Below are 25,035 nucleotides of genomic sequence, written 5' to 3' on the forward strand. Positions count from 1 at the left end.
ATATAGTTATATATATAGTTATATAGTTCAGGCCTTGAACTCACTTTGTAGCCCAGGCTGACCTCCAACTCGCAGTGATTCTCCTGCCTCAGCCTCCTGAGTGCTGGGATTACAGGCCCAACTTTAAGACCTCATTTATAATGAGGTCTTCACTTTCAGAATCTTAACAATATACCTCATAACCTGAGACCTAAAATTTTTTTGGGTCAAATGAGTATCTAGGAACAGTAACCTCTGGGAGCAACATTCTATCCTTAGAAGTAGCATATTGAGAAATGGCTGGTTGCTATGACTGCTAACCAAAGAACTCTAACCAAGGTTATAGTTTCCAAAAGTTACTGCTCAAACTGCCTCAGCTAATTCAAATTGTAATTTACAGACAGGCAGGAAGGGGCGCTGCTTCCATGGGCTGGGGCCCCACAAACCAGGGGAGGGCCACAGCTGCTGCCCACGCGTGGTGTCCACTAAGGAGTGGAGAGCTGTGGCTGCCTCCCTCCCCTGCCTCCTCACCTCCATGGGGTAAATGATGGTTTGGGCCGTGGCACCGGCCAAGGAGCCAGCCACAAAGCGCTCCTGCACGTGCAGTGTGTCCTGCTGTCCCCGGATGGCCCGTTTGATCTGAGGGAGAAGATAGAGCTGGGTGGGCCTTGGGCTGGAGGCTTCGTGCACCCTGTTTACTGGTTGCTCCACAAGCAGACTGTGGTGGGCACATGGGAGACAGCAGCCCCGCGCACACCGGCATTCCCAGCTGGCCCCAAGGTCCCCTGACCTGCTCATAGGCCATGAACTTGATGGCTGACTCTGGCGCAATCTTGAGCACATTGATGCCGTTGCCCCGCCATAGGGAGAGGACGCCCCCCTCCTGGACCATGCTCCGGAGGCCCCCTAGGATGTTGAGCCGGTTGGCCTTTGAGGCGTGGACCTGTGTAGGGAGCCAAGCTGGCCTTGGAATCCCATCCCAGATTCAGACCTGGGGTTAGGCTGGGGTCCCCCAGGGTCCCTCACCTGCATGAAGACCTTGAGGCGGTCCAGAGGAGCTGTGCCTGTGCGGGACACGGCGCCTGCCACCGCACCAGCCACCAGCTGCTTCCACCACATACCCGTCAGCTTCTCCTGCTTCGAGAACTCATCTGGCACTGTCAGGCATTCACCGATGTCCAGGACCTAGGGACAAGGAGGGCCTGGAGGTGTCATGCCCTGTCAGGGTCCTGAGTGGGGAGTCTCCTTCATGAACCCCTGGACACCCCAGAGAGTCCACCAGCGAATCTTGCTGGAGAGGCCCAGAGATCCTTCTTGGATCCCACAAATGCCACCAGAGCATCCCACCCTGTGGGATTCCTCCACCAAATCCCACTAAAGGACCATCAGATTCCCACCTAAAATCACCACATGCCACCAAAGGACCCATCAAATCCTACCAAAAGGTCCACCCAACCTCCCCAATGGATCCTACCCAAGCATCTGCCATCTAACGATCTCTCTAGGGCTTATTAGATCCCACTCAAGGGTCTCCCATAAAAGGGTTACTGAGGATCCCCCAGAGCCACACCCAGGACTCCAGCAGACCCCTCCTTGGGCCCCTCAAGATCTCCCAGGGATCTCTTCCTCCTCATTTTAGAATCCCCAATAAGGTCCCTGTACATGATTGAAGTCTCTGGATTTCCCAAGAGAATCTCATTAGATCTCACAGACGGGTCCTTTTTAGACACCATCACATCTGTGGTGATTCTCAGAAAGCGGGCATCCAGAGCAGCCACCCCCACTTCCAATGGATCCCTGGGCCTCGAAAAAGCCAGTGCCTTCCTAACTTTTCTGCCCAGGAGCAGATCCTTTTTGGATGGGAAGACAGCATGGCACAAAGAGAGCTGTGGGGGCAGTGGGGAGGGGACTGAAAGCCTGCCTTGTGAGCTCTTGTCCCTGTATCCTCTATCCCCACAAGTTGCCCCCAGAGGTCCCCTAGTAAGACTGACAGGCTCCACCCAGACAATGAGATGTCCTGGGTGGGTCCCCAGGCTCCTGAACCCCATGTACAGGAAGAGAAACCGCTTTGTTGCTCAGCGGTTCCCATCTGGGCAGTCGAGGTGCAGCCTTGCAAGCTGAGGAGGAGGAGAGGGCATTGCTGCCAGGCCTCGAAGGTGCTCACTGTGGAATGCTTCCAGAAGTACAGCACATCCTCCACGTTCTCCAGTGAGTGCAGCAGGAAATGGTCACGCCATTCCTGCCAGTCGATGGTCATTGTGCCGTCACGGTCCATGCTGGGGACAGGGTAGGGAACAGCTCAGTGCCTCAGGCTAGGTGAGGTGCCATGGGGTCTGCAGGTTTGGGGGGCACTGAGAGAGAGTGCTCCACATTTCTAGTACTGCTCTAATCACATGCCCTAGTTCCTGGGTATCCTGTTCTGGTTCCTCACATCCAGGGAGGGAACCCTGTTATTCTTTTCTTACAGCGAGGGGAAAAGAGGCTCCGAGTGTTCAAACAACTGGCTCAAGACATGTCTCACTCCAACTTCTCAGCTCTACTTTCCCTAGAACTGGTTCTGTGGCTCAGAAGATGGGGGTGACTTAGGGGTCCTGGAGCCTGAGTATTCTGCACCTTTAGCCACTTACCTGTGTAGAATCTTCTCCACCTGCTCCAGCGAGATGGAAATACCGAGAGCTCGGAAGCTCTGCTGGATCTCAGAGACATCGATATGACCTGGAAAGTGGGTCAGAGGTGGGGAAGAGTGTGGGAGGGCTCTGGGAGACCCCAGGACTAAGGATCACTGCTGCTTGAAATGGAGATGACCTAGCAAGACCAGGAGAAACCCAGTGCAAGACTGTAGGGGCTGTAGGGAGGTCCCTGATGCACTGGGGTCAGACAGGTGGAGCTAGGTAGTGCTGAAGAGCCCTCTATTCTACGAATGAATGAATGAATGAATGAATGCAGGACAAGCATGGGGATCCTTATGTCACAAGGCATTACAATGTAATATTTAGAACCCAGAAGCTCCTGGCGAGGGCATCTTTGTCCCCTAGGGAACCCAAATGCATTATGGGAGAATCTTTGTTGCCTAGTAAAATCTAAGGGCATTTATAGGGGTCCTGCTTCAGAAGGGAAAAGGAAGTGGGCTGGGCTGGCTGGGACTCGAACCACCTAGAGGGGGGTGAGAACTCCCAAAATAGCTCATGAGTCATCAGAAGAAGCACCCTTCCCCCTCGGTGCTGCTCCGTGCCAGTTCTAACCCCAGCACCCCAAGGCTGATCCCCACCTGCAGCTGGGCTTACCATCCTGGTTGCGGTCAAGGCTGTGGAACATGAGCAGCAAGCGCTGTTCTCGCTCCTGCAGGTAGCGTGAGAATTCCTCCAGGTTGAGGCCGCCACTTGCATCGGCTTCTCCCTCCTTGGAGGAGAGGTCCTGGCAGACAGAAAGGGGACACGGTAGGCTTCAGGAGGCTGTGCCCCATCTGGAAAGGGCCCAACAGGAGCTCTATGTCATAGGAACGCAGGCCCTCCAGCAATTCCAGGAAGTGGTCAGAGGATGCCAACCCCCCTTCTCCTAATCAGTTCCTGCTCAAAGGCCAAGGCCACCAGAGCTGTGAGAAGTGGGTGGCTGCTGGCCAGTTTTCCTGATGAGCAAACTGAGGCCCTGCAAAGGGCAAGTAACTAGTTCAAGGTCACAGAGCTGGGAAAGTGGCAATGTGGGATTCTTGTCTCCAAAGCCGATTCTCCCAGCTGCCACTTACAAAAGCTTGTCCCCACAGCAGTCCCTTTAGAGCCAGCTGCGGGAACTGTTGGGTTGGGAGGCCAGCAGCCTCCACATTTCCCATCTGGAGAGTGGGAGTTGGGGGCTGAAGTTCTCAAGGATGCTGTGAGCAGATTCAGGGACACTTATGGGGCTACAGGCATGAAGGATTGGCAAAATGGGGTGACAGAAGGACGGGCAATTGACAGGTGCACCCCCAGCTCAGGGTGGCCTCTGACCCCACGGAGTCCCAGCCTGCCCACTGCCTGGGGCAAGGAGCCAGGCCAGGAAAGGGATTGTAAAGGGGGGGGGGGACGGGGGACGGGGGGCAGTGGGTGCCCACAGGAGGTGGGGAGGGTGTGTCTTCTGGGGTTGGGGGCAGGATGTGTCTTGGGCTGTGCAGAGTACATAGGAGAGCATATCGGGGACAGTGGGCAGAGAAGCCCTTGCTCTGTCCTCTGGCAGACATGGCCCACCTCCAGGGGACCAGCGTGGGCAGCCAGCCTGCAGGCCCCGGCCCTTGGTCACCTGCCTTTCGATCCTGCCAGGCCAGATCCGGGTGGGCAGGGGGAAGGGAACAGAGACCAGAGGCCCTGGAGTCCAGCCACAGGTAGTCCCTGATGGTTCCGACCGCTCCTCTCAGGGGATCCAGGAGCGGGTGCACAAGGAAGGGGGTTCTCAGCGGCGAGGGTACCTGTTGGGTGCCGCGATCTGGGTCGCCTCCACGCATCCTTGCCAGTCCCTGGCGCAACTCGTGCACGTCCACGCGGCCATCCTTGTTTCGGTCCAGCTCCTCGAAAAGCCGACCCCAGCGCTGTCGCCGCTCCGCGTCATTCGGAGCCCCCGGCATGGTGCCTGCCCCGAGAGGGTGGGGGGGAGGGGGAGGCCCAGCAGCGGCAGCCTCAGCGGGGGCTTCGGGGCTCCCCCTCCCCCCCGGGGGCCCGTAGGGCCAGCTCTTAGGCCAAGCGAACCGGTGCTTCTGCACAGCACCGCCTGGCTCAGGCACTGGCTGGGAGGGATGAGTGCTGGCCGTCGCCGCCCGCACCAGAACTTGAGTCTCCTCCCCACCCGCTTTGAATGGAGGCGGAGGGGGCGAGGGCGGAGCTGGGGGCGTGGAGAGAGGTGTTCTAGGATGCTCGGGGATTGCACGGTCGAGGAGCACCAAGGAAAGAGCATAGCAAGCTCAGGAGGCTCGTTCTGCTTTCAGACTTTCTCCCTTGCTTGCCTCAGTTTACCCCTTTCACCATCTTAAAGGGGAGGAGAGAGGAAGACGTCAGGGATTGGGTTTCATAATCTCTTTTCCACTTGACCTCCTTCCGCTAATCCTCTTCAGGAACTAAAGTTCTCGCTTTTCCCAGACGAACGCAAGAACGCTGAGCAGACTAAATCCTCCATCTGCCGGTCCGCGCTGTCATTCTCTATTTGGTGACAGAAACTCAAGACCAAGTCTGGGCTCCACCTCCGTCGCTTCAGCCCTCCCGTGCCCCTACTTTCTTTGCCTCACTCGGTCTGAGAAACGCAAGATCAACCCGAGGCGCTACTGCAGAGTCGATTTACTATTGGCCAGAGCCTGAGCTGTGCCCGCCCATCCCCTCGCCCCCCCACAAGGGCGGGGCCTCCCGGGTGACCCTGGACAGCCTCAGGTCCCGGCCCCTCAGGGCCCGCCAGGAACTTTAAAGGGGCCGCGGCCCGCCTTAGGCACCCAGCTGACTGCTCCTAACCTGGAGGGTTTCTGTGTACAGCGCGGAGGGGGGTGAGGGAAAGCGGTGGCTTTGCCCTGGAGGCGGGCCCCAGTCCTCCGCTGTCGCTGCACCTGCCAAAGTCCCTCCCTGTACTTTCGGGAGTAATTTCTGCAATCGCCGTTAGGGGGAGCGGCGCCGGTGGACAGCAGATGATGATGATGATAATGATAGTTAACATTGCTTCCTGCCCTGAACTCATCTCACGCATTGTCCTCACCTGACCCTATTAAGGGGGGGGGGGAGCTCTAGCGTTTTCACTTTATAGACAAGAAGATATTAAATTTCCCAGTCTCCACTCCCAGAAAGGCAGCAATTTTGTTTTGTTTGAGACAGGGTCTTACTATGTAGCCCAGGTTGGCCTCGAACTCGCAGCAGGGGTCCTCCTGCTCAGCCTCCCAGTGGTGGGATTACAGGCGTGCCTGGAAGGGATGCCTGGCTTAAGGCAGGGATTTAAACATATCCTGGATCCTTAACCATTACTTTATACTCTTAAGGGACTCCTCATCACTCTTTACCTGAGAATCCTCTGGACTGGATCGTGTACCCATCAGCCTTTATCCAAAGATGCAGCCGATAGGGCTCATTTGGTTCCAGCCCAGCTGCTGTTCAAACAGGTGTTTGTGAACAGGTGAGTCCCAAAGAGACCTCTGATAGCCGACAGTGTTTTATTCACAGATGTCCCTTGCAGTTGCCCTACAACGTGGGGGATATAGATGTTTTCCCATTGGGACGCTCCCCGTAGGTACGTCCCCGACGGGTGGCGCTCAGCGCGCAGGACCGGCTGTCCTGCCCGTTGTCCCACAGCTGTGACCCAGTGTGGAGCGCCTCCCCCGGCAGACGCTCCTCGGGCTTCCCATTATTTGAGTTCAGTTCTGTGCTGGGTGTGGTGGCGCACGCGTGGAGTCCCAGTGGTCCTCTGGGACGGGGGGCGAGCAGGAGGAGGAGAATTGATGTGAGCTCCAGGAATGTTCTACAGGCACCGCACAGGTGCGTTCCAGTCCAGTGTTCATCCATAAGTGTATGCTTCCACACAGCAGGGTCTCATACAGGTGTATGTAAATGCAGTTGTGTTTCAAGACGGGCATCTCCTACACATCTCTGCACAAGAATTACATTCAAGTGGCGTACATTTCACAGGTGAGCCAAACAGTTCCGTTTCCAAAAAATAGGTGTGGTCCAACACAAGAGCGCCACCGGCTGTAATTCAAGTGTTTCCGCACCTTGATTTCATCCAGCTATGCCCCTTATGGAGGTGATTCAATGCCGGTGTCTCCGCAAAGGTCCGTACTGGGAACACCCTCAGGTATCTACACAGGTGTTTATTTCATTATGTGCTCCCAGGCCTCCTTCGCTGGAGTCTACGTGCCCTGTGTATCTCTACACCTGTGCGACCCTCCAGACGTGCAGTACAGGTGTGAAGTCCGTGCACCTGCGCGCATCCTCCCTCCCTCCCGCTGCCCCTCCCCATGCGCAATTGGCTTTCGCTGCAGGTGCGCTGAGGGCGCGGCCCCGCCCCTCTTGGCCCCGCCCCTCAAGGCTCAGGTGCACAAGCCGGAAGTGTGCTCCCCTCCCAGGTAGGTGACTAAATTTTCCGGGTCACGTGAGCGGGCGGGGCCGGTGGGGTAGGAGGGAGCGGCCGACCAACCGACCCGACCCAAGGTTTCGAGCGAGGGTCCGGGACAGGGGGTGGTGAGAAATCCAAGACTCAGGGGCCAGGTAAGGCGGAAGGGCGCGCTGGCCGGCCTGTCACCACCCCCTTGTCCTTCCCCTTCCCTTTCCCAGCCCTGGAACGCGCTCGGGAGTTAATCTTTAATCTCTGACCCTCGGCGGCGGAGGCGGGGCGGCTCCGGGTGTCCTGGAGCGCGTCGACTGTCCCGCCAGCCCGCACCCGGGGCGTCCCCCAACGCCGCGCTCCGGCCTCTCTCTTCCTGTGCCCAGGTGCCGGGTCGCAGCTGCCCCCGGCCCAAGATGCGGTAAAAACGGCCCGCGCTGGAAGCCCTGTCCTTGGCGTCACCCAACCAACTCCCAGCCCATGGCGACCCCAGGCCTGGGGCTGCTCTTGGCAGTCGGCCTGGTGCTCCTGCCCAACCGCTGGGGCCGAGCCTGGGGGCAAGGTAGGTACTGCCTTGGGGCCCTAGGGGAGGGGTGGGCTGGGTACCCGGGCTCAGGGGTGCTGGGCACCTGCGGCACCCGGAGAATGAAGAGTGCCGGGAGTGGGTGTGGGGCTGGGGAGGGGCTGGGGCTTCTAAGTTTCTGGCTCCTTCTGGCCAGGGCTGGTTGGTTTAGGACTCCAACTCTAAAGTTCTGGGTGGGGAGGTGGACATTGTGGGGTGGGGGAGGGGAGCCAAGTATCCTAGAGTCCCTGTAGTTGAAAATTTGGGGCAGATAGAGACCAGGGTCAGGAAGGCTACCTGGGCCCCTGAGCTCAGGTCGACCAGGCTGGCTATAGGTGTGGTCCCAGTGGGCCACCCAGTCCTGTTGCAGTAGGGGACCCTGGGGGGAGGTGTGAGTCAGGAAAGGCAGGACCTGCTCAGGTTCTTAGGGCCCAGGCCCAGGGTAGCAGCAGTGTGTGTGTTGGGGGTGGCTTCCGGACACCACCCAGCCTAACAGCCCCCTCCTGGAGCAAACAAGCCTGTGCTCATTGCTCCCTGCTGGGCCCTGCTGTGCTGGAGTGGCCCAAGCGCAGGCAGGCAGTGGGGGTGGGGGTGGCCACTTGCAGTCTCTGTTCCCAGGGAAGACTTGGAAGGGCCAGGGTGGGCCTCTCTTGGAGGTGGGTGGAGAAGGGCAGGGCAGGAGGGTTGGATGGGGGTTGAGTTATCCGCTCTACCCAGGCACTACAGCAGCATCACCCACTTCAAGTGGCAACAGCAGTGGCACCGTGACTGACTTCAGCTCCAATGGGGGCCTGGTGAGTTGAAGGCATATGTGGGAAGAGGGCATCTGGGTGCTACTCTGGGGTCCCATAAGGAGCAGGTAGTGGGGACTGGCTACCTTCAGGTGAGCAAGTCAGGAGAGACCAGAATGCCAGCGCAACAACAGGGGACCTAAAGTCTCAGAATAAGAGCACTAATAGCCCCCAGAGTAGAGCAAGTGGAAACACTAGGTGTGACTGCACATATGGTTATGGCCGTGGTGGCACTCGCCTGTCATCCCAGCATGATGGAGGCTGAAGCCGGAGGATGGCTGTGAGTTCGAGACCAGCCTGGGCTACAAAGTGAGTTCGAGGCCAGCCTGCACTGCATAGTATAGTGAGAGCCTGTCTCAATAAGACCCCCCCCAAAAAAAAATTATTGGTACGTTTTAGATATGCATAATGATCACATTCTTTGAGAATTTGTACCTGTACATGATATAACTTGCTTCTTTTCCCCCTATTCCTTTACCTTCCCTTCAACCCCTCTTCCCCTCCTGTTTTTTTTTTTTAAACATTTATTTATTTAGTGTGTGTGTGTGTGTGTGTGGCCAGCTCAGCCCACCAGGGGGCGGGGCTGGCTGGCATGTGGTGCTGGGGGATTGAACCGCGGTTCCTGTGCTTTGCCAAGCTTGTTCCAAGTAGGTGCTTTAGACCACTGAGCCATCTCACCAGCCCTTCCCCTCCTGTTTTTGTTTTCCAGTTGAAAGTTCCTTTTTTTTTTAACTTCCTTTTTGAGATAGGGTCTTGCTACGCAGTTCAGGCTGGCCTTGAGCTCACTTTGTAGTAGCTGAGACTGGTCTCGAACTCTCTCTCAGTTCCACTGCCTCAGCCTCCCGAGTGCTGGGATTCCCTCCTGGTACCATTATCTTGTTCTTTTCATTTTTCCATTCAGATTTTATTGGTACATTTTAGGTATACATAATGATCACATGTATCATAGGGAATTTGTAGCTGTACATGACATAAAATAACTCGATTCTTTTATTTCTCCATTACTCTCCCCTCTACCTTTTTTTTTTTTTTAGTACTGGGGATTGAACTCAGGACCTTGCGCTTGCCAGGCAAGTGCTTATTCTACTGAGCTATCTCTCCAGCCCCCTTCCCCATTTATAAAAGCTGTTTCCATTTTTTGATTCTTTTCCATTTTTTAAATTTCCCCCTTCCCTCCCTTGTTCCCCTCCCCATTTGAACATTTTCCTCCTACTTCACAGTACCTATTACACACTCTGGCCCTTGTTTATTTACACTTTGGCTGCTGTGTTTTTAGGAGCCTTTCCATTGGATGGCACTTGGCAGCAGCATTCTCTGTATTTCTGTGTGTCCCTCCTATGGACTCATGAAATAGGACTCCCAGCATTGCTCCAGAAAGGGCCAGGAAGATAGCTCAGTGGCATAAGCACCTGCGTGGCAAATGCAAGCTCCTGAGTTTGATCCCTGGTACCAAAAAAAAAAAAAAAAAGAAAGTGGCAGAAACAGTGGGATAGGTGTGTTCAAAAGACGGGGAGTATTTTGAGGGTGATTCGTGCCAGTGCATTGTTAGTATCTTTACATTTTTATCTATTTACTGGCTTTTTTTTTTTTTTTTTTTTTTTGGTGGAACTGGGTATTGAACTCAGGCCCTGCACTTGCTAGGGAAGTGCTTATTCCACTGAGCCATCTTCCCGGCCCCATATTTACTGGCTTTTTGAGGCAAGGTCTCATTATTAGTTCAAGAGGGCTTTGAACTCAGTGTAGCCTAGGCTGGCCTGGAACTTGTGGTGATCCTCCTGCCTCAGCCTCTGGACTGCTAGGATTGCGGGCATGCGCCACCACTCCCAGCTGTATTTGCATTTTTACAATTTTAACATTCACCATTCTTTGGGATCACTCTTTGTACCTGGTGGGTGCCCTCTATGCCAATGGTATGGATGGAGCCTAGAGCAGGCAGGTGTGGTGGGGCAGGAGTCTCAGTGTGGCAGGTGTGTGTGTGCATGTGGGGAGGGGAGCCGTGGAGTCCCAGAAAAGTAGGTGAGGATCCAGGAACCCCCAGGTAGGTGGCAGATCACCCGTAGTAGCGGGTGTATAAGGGGATGGGGAGGAGCCCCAGGTACAGGGCAGAGGGCTGGACGGATGGGACCTGGGGACCCAGGTGGTCATGCCTGCTTCCCGTGGCCCGCAGTCTCAGGAAGGCATTACTGCCATCATCGTGGTCTTCTCCATCCTGGGTGCCCTGGTCCTGATCGTGGCGCTGGTGTTCCTGGTCCGGAAACTTCGAGAGAAGCGGCAGACAGAGGGCACCTACCGGCCCAGCATCGAGGAGCAGGTGGGTGCCCGAGCGCCTCCACCCCCCAACCTCAAGTTGCCCCCCGAAGAGCGGCTCATCTGATCACTGGGGCCAGCTACAGCCACCACCACTGCAAAGGACAGCCCGGTGCACCCTGGGGCTCAGCAGCTGCCGCCAAGATGCCGTGCTCTGACGGCTCAGAAGGACTTGGGGGCTGTGGGGGCACCGGGCTGCAGCATGCTGCCTCTGCCTAACTCCGCATGCAGCTGGGCGCTCGGGGCTGGGACCCACCTCCCTGCTTGATGCATTCACCACCTTCGCACTGCTGTGTCCTGCCTTGCCACTACAGGCCCAACAAACCCCTGTCCTTTCTTTCAGTTCTCCCATGCAGCTGAGGCCCGGGCCCCCCAGGACTCCAAGGAGACGGCTCGGGGCTGCCTGCCCATCTAGGCCCCCTTTCCTACATCCATCTCCTTCCTTGCTGTGTGACCTTGGGGGAAGGCAGCACCCTCTCTGGGCAATCAGATTCATCCCGTGCTTAAGAATAGAAGGGAAGAAGGTGCTTAAAGACTTTGCCCCTGAGGGCAAGGGAGGGTGGGGCTGTTCACTTTTATATATTTATATAACATTGGTAGTGAGCTATAATAAAGTTTTTTTTTTTTTTTTTGAGCTGGTGGGAATATTAGCCTAGATGGATGATCTGGAAGCAAAGATGAAATGTAAGCCTGCAAGAATCCTGAGAGCCTGGGTTGGGGGAACCCCCAGAGGGAGTGACTTTTATATTCACCTAGGAGCATCTACTGGTCAGAGGTTTCTCTTGGGAGAAGGCGTTAGATGGGGTGCATTTCCAAGTGGAAAGAGGCCCCAGAGGAGCTCAGCAGGAGAAGCCAGCTTTGGGTTGATGGCTTTATTAAGGAACTCGGGTCACTTTAGGCGACCTCTGATCTTTTAGCTCTCGAAGCACTTCTTTAGCTCAGAGACTCGGGGCCGCCTTCCAGCCAGGGGCTCTTGCCAGCTGCTTTTGGAAGAAGCAGGGGCATCAGGGGCTCCCTGCTCCTCGGGTGGCTGGAGCTGAGCATGCTGTAGCAGGGCCTTGGGGAGCTGGGCTCTGGGGTTCTCTGGACAAGTGAGGTCTGCGGAAGAACCAAGTGACTGGGCTGGCCAGGTAGTATCATAGGCGGATTCTGTGGGGACCAGAAGCTGAGGGCTTTCTGGAGGGCTGGGCTGGGCAGGTGCTGTGGAGAACCCAGAACCTGGGTGGTCCTGGGCTCTGGGACCCTCGGTTGCCTTGTGCGGAGGGACGGCTGGAAGATTTATGGGCTCAGGGACAGGAGAGGATTTGGGGTCCTCTTTGGTGCCCAGGTCTGCAGCGGCTGTTGAGAGCTGAGGCAGAGGCAGGATTTCTTGGTTGGCCCCGTGGGACAGCTGGGGATTGGGGCTTTGAGGGGAGCTTATGGCACCCAGAGACTGGCAGTTTTGTAGGGATGACAAGTCCACAGGCAGGGAACGTGGCTGGGGCTCTGGTGCCATCTTGTCATCTGCTTGCCAGCTGCTCCTTCCGGGTCTGTCGGGCTGGGTGGAGCAGGGCGGAGGAGGGAAAGGCAGTTGCTGACGTTTAGATGGGAAAGCAGCTGGCTGTTTGGATGAGCAAGTGGGGAAGGACTTGCCTGTGGGGGCGCTCACCAGGCTGAAGCAGATATCCAGGTCGCCTTGGTGACAGCAGTCTAGGCTCTGGCTGGGCCGCAGGCTGCTCGCACTCTTGACCTCCACACTTAGACTGTCCAGAATCTCGCTTAGCAAATCCAGTTCCTCCCCAGACCCCAAAAAGCTGCTGTCCAGGGTTTCCTCTGGCCACAGGCTGTGGGCATCCTCGGGGCTCCGAGGGGGTGATCTGAGACCGTTGGAAAGCCCAGATGTGTCTTTTCCTGAGACCCCTTTCCCCCTAACCTTGATTGGGCTGCTGTGGAGTTTGGGGACCCTCTATTAGTGCTGGCTGTCCGCTTGCAGCATCAACCTCCTGCCCGAGCCTCACCTTTCTCCTGGGGCCTCAGAAGTTCTCTCTTCTAGCCTGAGCCTCCTGCCAGGGCGCAGGGGCCGATTCTGCAAAAGACAGAGGTGCTGAGGGGAGGGTTGGGGACCTCAGGACCTGCAGAGTCAGGAGGCTGGAGCTTTCTAGAGGAGGGTGAGTCAGAAGTGGGGTAACTGAGGAGCAAGTGAGATGTCCTTGGGGTTCATTTGTGCTGTGTGCATCGGGAGGGTGGCTTCCTTACCTGTCCGAAGTGCTGGGTGATAGGCAGGCGCTGTTGCAGGCGCTCTGAGCGGCTAGTGAGGGCTGGGACCCTCAGGGAGCCCACCCTGTGTGGGCCAGGGTACCCATCCTAGGAAGAAGATGTAGGAGCGGTGGGCCACACCCCACTCCCCATGGTGGCGCTGGCCAGTGAAGCGTGACTTACCTTGTACACCAGTAGACTCTGCATGCCCTTCAAGCCGCTCTTGGCCTGTGGAGGAGCCGTGGGAGGGTCAGACTGAGAGCGACTGGATTCTGGGCATTTGCGATCAGCCCTGTGTCTCCGAGGGAGAACACCACACTGGTGGCACCTGTCCATCCCCGTGTGTCCCCAACATACTCCTCCCCAGCTGCCACTGAAGAAGTCATACAAACTTTTGACCTCCTGCCTCATCTAGAAGTATTCCCAGGAGAAATAACCCCTGTGGGAAAAAGACTGGCGCGGTGACCTGGGAAATTTGCATCACCCGTCTCTAAGTCAAGTGAAGAATAAAATCAAAATGGACAATTTTGAGCTGCAAAGCTTGGTCCCAGGAAACGTTCAGGACTGGGAGGAAATCCCAAGCATGGGTGCTGGGACTTGGTGCCTGAGAAGAACAAAAGATATTCCTCATTGAAACTTGATGGTCCATTTGAGATGGATAAAAGATGACTCTGAAGAGATTGAATTCAGTAAATGGAAAATAAAAGCAGAGAAAAGTTGTAATGGTTTAACTGCTAGTTTAATTGTGATAAAAATGTGTGCATTTGTTGGGGTCAAAATGTCCCATGCCCTGTGAAGGGTCGCAGTGTCCCATGTTCTCCCCCTGCTCACCCCAGCCCAGCCTCACCGAGCGGTACATGTTTTTGACAGCTGGTTGGGTTTTGGCTTTGACTGAATGCAGGAGGGCACCGCCACCTTTCTAGGAAAGAAAGACACCAATGGGGAGAGGCTGGGTCCCTGGAGTCCCCAGGGCCCTGACCCTTATTCCCAGCTGGACAGACTCCTCCTCCTGAGTCCCAATTTCTTCACCTCTTTAAATGAAAACTAAAACACACAAAGGATGGGTTAGTGTCCTTACCTTTAGATTGTCAGCCCATTGCTGATAGGAGCGGAGGGTGCCTAGGGGGAGGGAAGAGCGGGTGGTCACCCAAGCAGGCAGGGGCTGGGGTGCTGGTGGGGACCACAGTCAGGACCCAGGCTTACCTGAGGAGGCCCCACAGCAGGTGATTTCCTGCTCAAATTCATCAGAGAAGCCCTCCCCTGTGTTGAGCTTCTCTAGCCGAGCTTCAATGAACTGGGGTAAGAGAGAGGGTCAGACATGTCTCAAAACCAGGGCTGTGTCCCCTGTTTACCCCAAGGACCCCAGATGTGGATCCTCGCCTTGGTGCCAGAAATCTAGTTCTAGCCCCCTCATCAGGACTGATCCCCAGATATCAGAGTCCACTTCATCAGCTCCGGGAGCTAGGAATGCTGCACCGCATCTCCTTACAGACGCTGGAACCAAGCCCTGCCCTTAGGGACTCTGAAGTCCAGCCTCACTCCACCCATTCCTAGGACCTAGGGGTACCTCCTCACCATCTGAAAAGGACTCCACACTCAGGGCTCAAACTCTGGAATCCTGCACAGACCCCCACCTCTGACTCAGCAGGATTCCTGTTAAGGAACCCAGTTGTTTGAGCCAACCTCATCCTCCAGGGACCTAAAACTGTCTTGACCCTCAGGAACCCAGTGGCTCTCAGTTTTTCTGATGCAGAACTTGGTACCATCTCTCACTTGTGGACCCTAGAGTGAGGCGTCCCCCAGGAGAGCCTCTACAACCTCAGAAATCTGCTGTAGCCTGACCCATGGGACTCAGGAATCTGCCCTGGCCCTGCCCTATCCTGCCCCAGGGACTGAACCATCCAATCTGACCATGCCCCCAGGAATCCAGTGGTCCGTTTCTGCCCCTTAGCCATCTTCGAACCTGTTTGAACAACTGCAGGTGTACAGCCCTCTGGTGGAAGGCCTGCAGGGGCGCCCCAGGCTTCTGAGCCAAGAAGGCTTCTTCACTGAAGGTTACCAGCTGGCCCTGGAAGAAGGACCCCCATCATCAGAGCCCCTGTGGCTATCCTGCCCCCAGCTACCTGCCTCCTTCTACCCTCTAATCTATGTGGTCCACATGCTTGGGGCATTGTCTGTGTTCCAGACCTGGTGCAGGAGCCCCTGGGCCTCCAGGAGGGCTTGAATTTTTGCTTTAAGGGAACTGGGATTCCTGGGAGGAGGACAGGGCAGATCAGGGATGTGACAGGCCACCTCTGGCCTCTGGGTGGACCACAGGCTATGGGGGTAAGGGCAGGATCCTGCTTGGTGAGGGCAGGTGGAAGAGGGAGTTAGCACAAGCAGGCTGTGTTCTGAAAGGAGAGCCGGCAGATTTTGTTTCTGAGACAGGTCTCACTATGTATTTCAGGCTGGCCTTGAACTCACTATGTAGCCCAGGCTGGTTTCAAACTTGTGGCAACCCTCTTGCCTCAGCCTTCCTAGTGTTGGGGTGACATGCGTGCACCACCATGCTCGCTTCCCCCAAGGTTCTTATGGAACAGTTGTGAAAAGTGGGGGAGGGGAAGGTCCTGGTTTCAGTATGCTTCCCCAAGGCTTAGTTTTCAACTATGTGAAATGGGGAGGTAACTGTATCAGTTTTAGGATACCTTGAGCATTAAACAGAAACAGGAAAACCTAGCATCAGTGGAGAGCTTCTTATGTGACTGACACTAGTCAGCGTGCTCGTGGTGCAGTGCCTTTTGGGTGGGCACTACTGGGTGACTCCAAAGCCACGAGAGCAATCTCTCCCCCGGCATCCATCCCCGCTGCTCACCGGGCTGTAGACAAGTGCATCTCTATAGCCCCCAAAAAGCAGGGCCTGGGCTTTGAGGAAGAGACGGGACACCCCTTCCCCCGGGATCAGCGCAACCTTTCTGAGCCGCAGCCGCAGCAAGGATACCTGGGGGAGAGATGAGAATCTCAAAATGTATGGAGCCTCCCTTCCCGGAGCGCAAGGAGGGTCGTGGAGGGGGCATTTACCACGTCTGGGGGCAGCGCCTGCACATCATCGAAAGGCGTCTCCAAGGTATTAGTGTCCACGTTCAGCACCACGACATCCTCCAGGGCTTTGTCGCGCACCCTCTGCAAGGAGGTGAGGAGGGCGACAGCCACTCAGAGCCCAGGTGGGGGTGGGCATCTGGAGACACAGGGGTGGGTCTCCCGCTCACCTCTGCAAGGCTCGCGTGCACTCCGATGAGGTAGGGCATGGGCGCGCTGCGAACAGAGGGTCGGGGTCATGCCAGCCCCCCACCTCAGGCCTCTTTCCTTAGCTATACCTGGCTCTCCTCAGTCCCCCACTCCTTACCAGCAGTAATCCAGCAGGTGCGGGGGCAGCGTGGGGATCAGCACGTGTTCCCAGCGCATGGGGTACAGGAGGGCACAGGACGCATGGACGCAGGAGGTCAGCTGGAGACAGATAGAGGTCGTGGAGTCAAGGGCCCTGCCTAAGCTGGCAGCTCAGACGGCCCCAGGCTCTAGTCCTCTTTGCCTCATAGGATACCAGGATAGCAGGTGTAAACTCAGACCTCTAACAATCAAGTGAACAGGCTAATCACAGTCAGCCTTTGGTGTCTGGGGCCAAACATATTCAGAAAAAATTTATGTCAGTAGGTGCATGCCTGTCCTTCCAGCACTAGTGCTGGGAGGCTGAAGCAGGACTGTAAGTTCTAGCCCAGTCTGGACAACTTGGCAATTTAGGGAGACCTAGTCTCAAAAAATAAAAAAGGGGTACCGGGGAGATAGCTCAGTAGAATAAGCACTTGCCTGGCAAATGCAAGGGCTGAGTTCAATCCCCGATTCTGCCAATAAATAAATAAATAAATAGGCCGAGGATGGCACTCAGTGCAAAGATGCTGGGTTCCACCCTCCCAGACTCTCCCACAAAATGGCATCTGCAACGAACGTGTACAGATCTTTTTCTTGCCACTGTCCTTAAAAGATGCACCATAACGACTATTTATGCAGTGTTTACGATGTATGAGTATCGCAAGTCACTTAGAGATGGTTATTTTCCCTCTTTGCGGTGCTGAGGATAGAGCTAAGATTCAGCCAGCCCTGGCTGCATCCTAGGGATGTCAAGCCAGGATTCCACCTTACTAATACCACTCCTTAAAAAAAACAAAACAAAACAAAACAAAACAAAACAAAACAAAACAACCAAAACACTAGAATCCGACCCACTGTCCACGTCCACAGGACCGAGTAACGTTCGCTCCACCCACATTTGACCTAGGAAATGTGGCGCTAGCTAATCTCCCCGTCCAGGGGGCGGAGCCAGGCCTGCTCCAGCGCTCAGTGGGCGGGACCTGCACGCCGCGCTCCCGAAGGGGAGGAGCTACGACGCCCCGCCCCCTGGAGCCGGGACTTAGCCCTGGGCTCTCTCGGTGGGAATCCTCCCAGTTGTCGCCTCCACCCTAGTTGCCGAGCAAACTTTGCCCCTCCCAGGGCCAGGCTGGCCCTTACTCACGGTGCTGAGCTTGCTGGCCGTGAGCAGGACCCGTCTCTCCGCCAGCAGTGAGGCGAACAGGCCCACGAGGTTCTCATCTGTCACCGCCACCACCAGCTCCGTAAGGTTTCTCTGCGCGAAGAGGGGCGCGCGCTGGGCACGGGCGGACGCCGCGGTCGGTGGTGCATCCCCCCTCAGGGCTCAGCGACTCGTCCCTGCTCCTCAAGTTCCCTCCCGCGGCCCCACTCACATTCTCAGGAATGGATGGCAGGCAGCGACAGTCAGGAGCCACAAAGCAGGGAAGCTGTGGGGACGTTGGCGAGGGGGCTCGGTCAGTCGGGGGCTTGGCCCGTGGCGCCCAACCTCCCGGGGTCCCCGAGCCTGCTCACCAGCCTGCTCTTCCCGGGCGCAGGCGGCGGGGTTCCGTGCCCGCTGGAGATGGCCACACCACTGCCCTGGGAGACAAGGAAAACTGTAGTCGTCAGGGTTGGGCGCAGCCCCCCACCCACTGCCTGGGCGTTGGGGGTCTGCTCACCAGCTCTAGCCTCGGTGTGGCCTGGGGTCCGGGCGGGGCCTGATGCAGCAGATTTAGGAGAAGTTCCTCGGCCTCCGAGACCTGCGTGGGATGGAGAGTCAGAGTTAGAAGGTGGCTTTGCGACAGAGACTCTGGCTCAGGCCAGGGGGGAGCGGAGGGATGCGGGTCCTGGCAGGAGTTCTGGGGGCCGACGCAGCAGCTGGCCTCACTTGGTCCTGGACTAGCAGGTCCCCCACGGTGTTCAGCAGCTTGTAGAACACCTCAAACCATGGCAGTTGGCTGTGGAGAGAGGAGTCAGGCTCTGGAAGTCCCTGGAGGCTATTCGTTCCTGCCACACCATCCCAGACCCCGCCTAGGCCGCACCTGAGGATGCAGAGGCAACTCCGACCTCCAGCACGCAGGCGGCAGAAACCAAATCTGCGGTTGCCAGCCAGGTCCGTGAGGGTGAAGGTGAAGTGCTGTACCGCAGGGGTGGGGGGCTCCCTGTGGGAGGGAAAGGCTCTCAGGGAGATGTGGTGTCCTAATGCCCATCCCCACCCCCACAAAGTTGCTTCTAGTGCTGCAGCCACCAGGCCAGACCCTGGCTGTGTAGGTCCCTTGTTTTTCTGATCATTTAGTAGCTAATTCCATTGCTCATAGGTTTCTGACTGGATGGGGTCTGAAATAGATGGGCCCTGGGTTCTTAGGGTCAAAATCTCAGTGCTTGGGTCTCTTGGTTCATAGATTCCTGTGTCCCTGAGTCCCTGGTAACCCTAAGTCCCTGATTCTCTGGGTTCATATGTATATAGGTCCCTCCCTTGAGGTCAGGGTCCCTGTTTTCTGGATCCCTGGTTTTCAGATCCCTGGGTGTGTGGTCCTCCAACTCAAGATTCTGGGTGTTAAATCCTTAGAGATTTTCCATGTCTGTTGTGTTCCATACCTTTCCACATCGAAAGGGAAGCAGAACTTGGGCACCATCTGCATGGCTTCCTGGGGGTAGAGAGGAACATGAACTTTCACTCCGGTCAGACCCCATCCCCAGGTTCTGGGCCCAAGGCATGGACTGCTCTACTGTCCCCAGGGTCTGGCCCTGGGGGAGTAAGGGGTCCCCTGAATACCTGGTCCCTGAAGTCTGGAGGGAACTGTCGCAGGATGACAGGATCTATAGAGGAGAGAAGCTTCGACATTCTGGACATGGAGCCCACTGCGTTACCCTTCCCAGCGGGCCCTCCACTTACCCTCCTGTAGGGAGGAGGGCTGGGCTGCTTCGAAGAACCAGTCAAACACGGCGGTGGGACCCACTCTGTGGGATGGAAGGGGGCTTCAGTGGTCCAGGACTTGCTTCTGTGTATGTGGGGTTGTACTTGCCACTCTACACAAGTGTGTGATTGTTCATATGTGTGTGACCAGGTGTGCTGATGTGTGCATGGCTCTAGGGGGTTGTGGTGATGTGTGATTGTGCAAGGTTGTATGTGCAACAGAGTTGCTTGTGCATAGCAAGAGTGTAACTGTGTGTCTGCATGCCTGACTGTGTGAACATGCAGTTGTGCATGTGTGTGTGTGTGTGTGTGTGTGAGAGAGAGAGAGAGAGAGAGAGAGAGAGAGAGAGAGAGAGAGAGATTCTGTCTAGTGCCTACTTGAAATGATCACTGTCTTATGGATCTGTGGAGTGGGGCAGCGGGTGTGTGTGAAGGGAGTGTGCAGGTGAATTATGTCACACCTGCCTGTTCTCCCTTGGCTGTGTCTCTTGTGTGTGAAGATGTTGTGGCTTGCCCGTGTGTCTCTGTGTGATATTTTACTTGCACACCCCAGCCCTGTGGCTGACCCTACATTTCTTCTTGGAGAAAGGAGGCCAGGAAGTCCTGCTGCTTACTGCAGGCTCCACAGCCTCTGCTTCTGCCTTCCTCCTTGTCCCCCGCATCTCACAGAGGATGCTGAGACCTGGAGTCAGGGAAACCCCAAAAGGCTCATGCTCAGAGAGGGACAGACACTTCCAGAGTCACAGACTAAAACCCTGAGCTGCAGCAGGGGATGGAGGGAGGGGGAGAGAGAGAGGTAGAGGCAGAGGCAGAAGCAGACAAGGCAGATAGACACGCAGATGGACCAACCAAGTCTGGTCTGAACAGGCCCCAGGAGTGGAGGCCAGCTGAGGTCCTGCCCTGACGCCTGCCACCTGCCCCTGTGGGTCTTGGTACCTCCCAGGCCTCCCCCAGCCCTGGCTCCTCTTGTCTCCAGCCATAGCCCAGGAATCTCTGCCCACAGGATAAGGGAGGGGGTGGCTCTTACTCAGCTCTTGTTCCCATGGTCCCGGCCAGGCTCTCTCCCAGGGGTCCTGGGGGCCGTGCTTGCTAGGATTGGGCCCCCGGACTGGCTCAGCTTCCTGTGTGGCTGACAGAGGAAGTTTGACGAGAGAGTGACGTCCTGTCCCCTGACGGAGGCCCCTGCCCCCACCCGCAGTGAGTGAGAAACCCAGGCATCTTGCTTCCTGGCCTTCTCTGGAGTGGGTGGGTAAGAGGTAGGAGGGCTCCAAGGCCAGACCTCCAGGTCCATCCTGCCACGCTGGCCATGTCTGGTCCCCGCAGTCACACTCACGCCTGCATCTCCCTCCCCTTTCTCAGGTAGGGATTCAGGGGGCCTCAAATGCTTCCCTTTCCTTTAACCCTGGGCTGCACCACAGGACCCCCAGGGGGAGCTGGCCTGGGGAGAGGACATGCAGGAGGCAGAGACAGGTGGAGGGGGGGAGATATGGTCAGAACCCAGGTGCAAGCAGGGAGTGGTGGTGACACTTGTCATCCCAGCACTCTGGAGGTTGAGGCGGAGGAGCACAAGTTTGAGCCCAGCCTGAGCAATGTGGCAAGACCTTGTCTCAAAAAAATGAAAAAAAAAAAAAAAAAAAAAAGAAGGAGGGCTGGGAGGTAGTTCAGTACAAAGGCTCTAGGTTCAATCTCTAACACAGCTACACAGACAGTGTGAGTGTGCTCACGTGTGCACACACACATGTGCGTGTGTGCATGCACACACATACACACACTCAAGCTCACAGCCCAGAAGGCACCAACATAAAACACACTCCAGAGCAGGGCCAGCCCCTCCCTCTGGAGAGACCTGGCCAGTTGCACCAGGAGGGGAAATGAACTTGCAGAAACAGGCCAGGCAAATGATTCCTTTATTCATGAAGGACAAGGCAGTGGGAGGGTGGTGGGGTTCACAGCAGAGACGATGCTTTCCTAGGGCTACAGGCCTTTGATCTCTCCTCAGTCTGCCAAAGTAGAGGGAGCTGAGGGGAGGAGGCCAGGTAAGAAGCAGAAAGCAGGGAGGACTGGTCGGAGGATCCTGGGGCTCTGGGGTGGAGTTGAGAGGTGAAGGGAGACTCCTACAGAGGGATCACAAAGCTTCCAGGGTTTGCAGGCCTAGGGGTCTAAAGATCAAAGGTGAAGAAGGAGGGAGAAGGGGTGAAAGAGGGCTTATCAAGTTAAAGATGGGGATTACAGGGCCAGGAAGCAGGGCTTGTGGGGATACCAGAATTGGAAGAGCTCCACAGGGGTGGTTGCAGACAGAGTGAGGTTCAGGGTCACAGGTGCAGTGATCTAAAGAAACTGTCAGGGTTGGGACCAAGGGGTGTTCCTGGGATCCAAGGGTCAGAGGTGAGTCAAGCAGGGAGAAGACCCTGGGGGCAGGCTTCCTAGGCCACCTCCTCCTCCGCCTCCTCCTCGAACTCGCCCTCCTCCGCTGTGGCGTCCTGGTACTGCTGGTACTCGGACACCAGGTCGTTCATGTTGCTCTCGGCTTCGGTGAACTCCATCTCGTCCATGCCCTCGCCCGTGTACCAGTGCAGGAAGGCCTTGCGCCGGAACATGGCCGTGAACTGCTCCGAGATGCGCTTGAAAAGCTCCTGGATGGCCGTGCTGTTGCCGATGAAGGTTGCTGCCATCTTGAGGCCGCGCGGCGGGATGTCGCACACGGCCGTCTTCACGTTGTTGGGGATCCACTCCACGAAGTAGCTGCTGTTCTTGCTCTGCACACTCAGCATCTGCTCGTCCACCTCCTTCATGGACATGCGGCCGCGGAAGACAGCGGCCACCGTGAGGTAGCGGCCGTGGCGTGGGTCGCAGGCTGCCATCATGTTCTTGGCGTCGAACATCTGCTGGGTGAGCTCGGGCACCGTCAGGGCGCGGTACTGCTGGCTGCCCCGGCTGGTGAGGGGCGCGAAGCCGGGCATGAAGAAGTGCAGGCGCGGGAAGGGCACCATGTTCACGGCCAGCTTGCGCAGGTCGGCGTTGAGCTGGCCTGGGAAGCGCAGGCAGGTGGTCACCCCGCTCATGGTGGCCGACACCAGGTGGTTGAGGTCACCGTAGGTGGGGGTGGTCAGCTTGAGGGTGCGGAAGCAGATGTCGTACAGAGCCTCGTTGTCGATGCAGTAGGTCTCGTCGGTGTTCTCCACCAGCTGGTGCACAGACAGGGTGGCGTTGTAGGGCTCCACCACCGTGTCTGACACCTTGGGCGAGGGTACCACGCTGAAGGTGTTCATGATGCGGTCGGGGAACTCCTCTCGGATCTTGCTGATGAGCAGGGTGCCCATGCCCGAGCCCGTGCCGCCACCCAGTGAGTGGGTCAGCTGGAAGCCCTGCAGGCAGTCGCAGCTCTCAGCCTCTTTGCGCACCACATCCAGGACAGCGTCCACTAGCTCAGCACCTTCTGTGTAGTGGCCCTTGGCCCAGTTGTTGCCAGCTCCAGACTGACCTGCAGAAGGAAAGGGGAGACCACGTGAGTGTTTATGGGGAACCCCACCCTGCACAGGTCTGCTCAACCTGGAGGGCCCCTGAGGGTTAAATAACAATAGCAGTGGGACCTGGTGTGCACAGATGTTATCCTAGCACTTGGGAGGCTGAGGCAGGGGGATTGCTTGAGTTTGAGGCCAGCTTGGGCTATATAGTGATACCCTTTCTCAAAAAAAAAAAAAAAAAAAAAAAGGATACAAGGAGCTGGGAGTGGGGGTGCATATCTGTCATCCTAGCATGTGGGGATGCTGAAGCAGGAGGATGGCAAGGGCAAGCCCAGTTTGAGAAATTTATGACTTAAGATAGATCTGTGTGTGTGTGTGTGTGTGTGTGTGTGTGTGTGTATTTAATACAGGGTCTACAGGGTCTCATTATGTAGATTGGACTCATAGCGATCTTCCTGTTTTCAGCCTCCCAAGTGCTGGGATTACAGGTGTGTGCCACTAGGCCCAGTCTCAATCCCACCCAGTCTCAATCACCTTGTCCAGTATCAACCCCAGTTTTAGCGCATCCTGGGGGCAGGACCGGCATGACATGCACTCTGCCTAAGCAGGTGCTTTACGCTGCTGAGCTATCTGGCCAGGCCTTAAGAGAGATCTTGTCTCAAAATAAAATGTGCTCTGGGATCAAGGTACTGTAAATAAAAAAGATACAAGGATTAATTGCCTAAATATACATATATATATATATATATAATATATATATATATTTTATGGAACCAGGGATTGAACTCAAGCCCTTGCGCTCATCAGGAAAGTGCTTATTCTACTAAGCCATCTTCCCGGCCCCACCATTACATTATTTAATAATGTATTTTGGTTTTGAGGGGACAATGTGGGCACATGCTTTTCCACTGAACCACACCTCAGCCCCCTTTTCTTTGTCATGCTGGGGATTTCTTGTTTTTTTGAGACAGGGATGCCTAAGTCACCACACTGCCCAGGCTGGGCTTGAACTTCTGCCTCAGCCTCCCAGACTGCTGGGATTATAGGTTTGCATCACCACACCAAGGGCTGGCACATGCTAAGAACATGCCCCACCACTGAACTGCATCCCACATCCAAGTTTATTTTATTTATATTTTTATTTTTTTAAAAAAAATATTTATTTATTTATTTGTGTGTGTGTGTGCGTGCGCGTGTGTGTGTGTGTGTGTGTGGCCAGCTCAGCCCACCAGGGGGCGGGGCTGGCTGGCATGTGGTGCTGGAGGATTGAACTGCAGTCCCTGTGCTTTGCTAAGCTTGTTCTAAGTAGGTGCTTTAGACCACTGAGCCATCTCACCAGCCCTATTTATATTTTTATATTTTTATGTAGTTAGTACAGAGTCTACAAGGCCTCACTACACAGATCGGACTGTAGTGATTCTCCTGTTTTTAGCCTCTCCAGCACTGGGATTACACCATGCCTAGTCTCAATTGCTGTCTCAGCATGTCCTGGCATGGCATGTCAGGGATTGAATCCTGGTCCCTGTGACTGCCTAAGCAGGTGCTTTAGTCTGCCGAGCTATCTGGCCAGCCCCCTAATTTATTTTTAAATTGATTTTTGCAGTGCTGGGGATGAAACCTAGAGCCTTGTGAGCATTCAAGCAAGTGTTCCACCACTGAGGTATATGCCCAGCTCCCAAATTTATTTTTTTAATCAATTAAAAAATCCATAATAATTATATATATATTAGCTGGGTGTGGTGGTGGTACATGTCCCCAATCCCCACACTCGGGAGGCTGAGGCAGGAGGATTGCCCCGAGTTTGAGACCAGCCTGGACTACATAGCGAGACCCAGTCTCAAAAAAAAGTACCTATTATGGGGTACACATGGTGTTCTGACACATGTGTATACTTTGTGTAATATTCATGCTAGGTTAAACATCTATGTTCTCATTCACCATTTCTGTGGTTAAAAGGTTCAAAGTCCTTCTAGCTGTTCAAAATGTACAATACGTTATTGTTGCCTCATGTACAGTAAATAAATAAATAGCATGTTCATGACTACTATAATAATCATTATTATTATTTGTGGTGAGAGAGAACCCGGTGCCTCCCACATGCTGAGCCAGCGCTCTACATTTCCAGCCCTACTATTATGACTGTTTTCCCAGCTTTCATCCGTGGCTCACCTTTGCCCAGCAGGCAAAGGAATCTTAGAGAAACCTAAATCAAATAACATGCTGTAGCTCAAATTCACCGCCCAATTCCTTTCTTAATAGTCCAAGTCCTCCCTTCCGCCAGAGGGCGCTGTGAGCACCAAGCCCGACTCTCCCTCTGCCCTCTGCCCTCCAGGGCTCCCACCACTCTGGGGCAAAGCCAAGTCCTGC

General features: G+C 55.6%; 4 protein-coding genes and 1 long non-coding RNA gene across 10 annotated transcripts in view; 2 read left to right on the forward strand and 3 right to left on the reverse strand.

Annotated features, from left to right (window-relative positions):
* Slc25a23 (solute carrier family 25 member 23) overlaps positions 1-4,747 on the reverse strand; it is an 18,560-nt gene extending 13,813 nt beyond the window's left edge. For 2 of the 3 annotated variants that reach the window (XM_023716938.1, XM_004632793.2), the window contains exons 1-7: positions 4,415-4,746; positions 3,264-3,393; positions 2,607-2,694; positions 2,144-2,255; positions 1,006-1,164; positions 770-922; positions 511-618 (exon numbers count right to left, since the gene is read on the reverse strand). In XM_023716938.1, the coding sequence (XP_023572706.1) occupies positions 511-618; positions 770-922; positions 1,006-1,164; positions 2,144-2,255; positions 2,607-2,694; positions 3,264-3,393; positions 4,415-4,570 (906 nt within the window). In that variant the 5' untranslated portion in view covers positions 4,571-4,746. Of the gene's footprint in view, positions 1-510; positions 619-769; positions 923-1,005; positions 1,165-2,143; positions 2,256-2,606; positions 2,695-3,263; positions 3,394-4,414 lie in introns of all 3 variants that reach the window. The other variant, XM_023716939.1, reaches the window with a different exon arrangement.
* A 1,212-nt stretch (positions 4,748-5,959) lies between these two features.
* LOC111817143 lies at positions 5,960-6,888 on the forward strand. Its single transcript, XR_002821403.1, has 3 exons — positions 5,960-6,090; positions 6,497-6,599; positions 6,804-6,888. It is a non-coding gene; the product is annotated as an uncharacterized LOC111817143 (long non-coding RNA).
* A 180-nt stretch (positions 6,889-7,068) lies between these two features.
* On the forward strand, positions 7,069-11,319 carry Crb3 (crumbs 3, cell polarity complex component). Its single transcript, XM_004632976.2, has 5 exons — positions 7,069-7,178; positions 7,401-7,576; positions 8,294-8,370; positions 10,535-10,678; positions 11,018-11,319. Exons 2-5 carry the CDS (start codon positions 7,495-7,497, stop codon positions 11,087-11,089), a joined length of 375 nt encoding a protein of 124 aa, XP_004633033.1. The 5' UTR covers positions 7,069-7,178; positions 7,401-7,494; the 3' UTR covers positions 11,090-11,319.
* Positions 11,320-11,418: 99 nt separating this feature from the next.
* On the reverse strand, positions 11,419-20,323 carry Dennd1c (DENN domain containing 1C). Of its 4 annotated transcripts, XM_012515070.2 has the most exons (23): positions 20,232-20,323; positions 19,184-19,248; positions 19,064-19,107; positions 18,886-18,935; positions 18,330-18,449; positions 18,176-18,245; positions 17,967-18,047; positions 17,821-17,886; positions 17,682-17,735; positions 17,453-17,563; positions 16,292-16,392; positions 16,155-16,200; positions 15,967-16,068; positions 15,761-15,886; positions 14,873-14,977; positions 14,113-14,203; positions 13,988-14,028; positions 13,757-13,828; positions 13,093-13,137; positions 12,910-13,017; positions 12,672-12,739; positions 12,323-12,530; positions 11,419-12,211 (listed from the first exon to the last, which is right to left on the reverse strand). In XM_012515070.2, exons 1-23 carry the CDS (start codon positions 20,246-20,248, stop codon positions 11,588-11,590), a joined length of 2,415 nt encoding a protein of 804 aa, XP_012370524.2. In that variant the 5' UTR covers positions 20,249-20,323; the 3' UTR covers positions 11,419-11,587. The 4 variants fall into 4 exon arrangements, with proteins under 4 accessions (XP_012370524.2, XP_023572559.1, XP_023572558.1 ...); XM_023716791.1 differs by lacking the exon at positions 12,910-13,017; XM_023716790.1 differs by lacking the exon at positions 12,910-13,017 and having other exon boundaries at positions 11,419-12,530.
* A 769-nt stretch (positions 20,324-21,092) lies between these two features.
* Tubb4a (tubulin beta 4A class IVa) overlaps positions 21,093-25,035 on the reverse strand; it is a 6,892-nt gene continuing 2,949 nt past the window's right edge. The window contains exon 4 of the mRNA XM_004632795.2: positions 21,093-22,685. Within this exon, the coding sequence (XP_004632852.1) occupies positions 21,628-22,685 (1,058 nt within the window). The 3' untranslated portion in view covers positions 21,093-21,627. The remainder of the gene's footprint in view (positions 22,686-25,035) is intronic.

The sequence above is a fragment of the Octodon degus genome, unplaced genomic scaffold, assembly GCF_000260255.1.
Source record: "Octodon degus isolate 3935 unplaced genomic scaffold, OctDeg1.0 scaffold00050, whole genome shotgun sequence".
NCBI classification, from domain to species: domain Eukaryota; kingdom Metazoa; phylum Chordata; class Mammalia; order Rodentia; family Octodontidae; genus Octodon; species Octodon degus.

Excerpts from the sequence above, each read along its gene's own strand:
- Crb3 (XM_004632976.2), top strand. The coding sequence starts at position 7,495 with ATGGCGACCCCAGGCCTGGGGCTGCTCTTGGCAGTCGGCCTGGTGCTC. Across the intron at positions 7,577-8,293 it reads GGGCCGAGCCTGGGGGCAAG|GCACTACAGCAGCATCACCC; the intron begins GTAGGTACTGCC and ends CGCTCTACCCAG. Across the intron at positions 8,371-10,534 it reads TCAGCTCCAATGGGGGCCTG|TCTCAGGAAGGCATTACTGC; the intron begins GTGAGTTGAAGG and ends CGTGGCCCGCAG.
- Dennd1c (XM_023716790.1), bottom strand. Across the intron at positions 14,029-14,112 it reads CTGCTGTGGGGCCTCCTCAG|GCACCCTCCGCTCCTATCAG; the intron begins GTAAGCCTGGGT and ends CCCTCCCCCTAG. Across the intron at positions 12,531-12,671 it reads TCTGAGGCCCCAGGAGAAAG|ATCACCCCCTCGGAGCCCCG; the intron begins GTGAGGCTCGGG and ends CAACGGTCTCAG.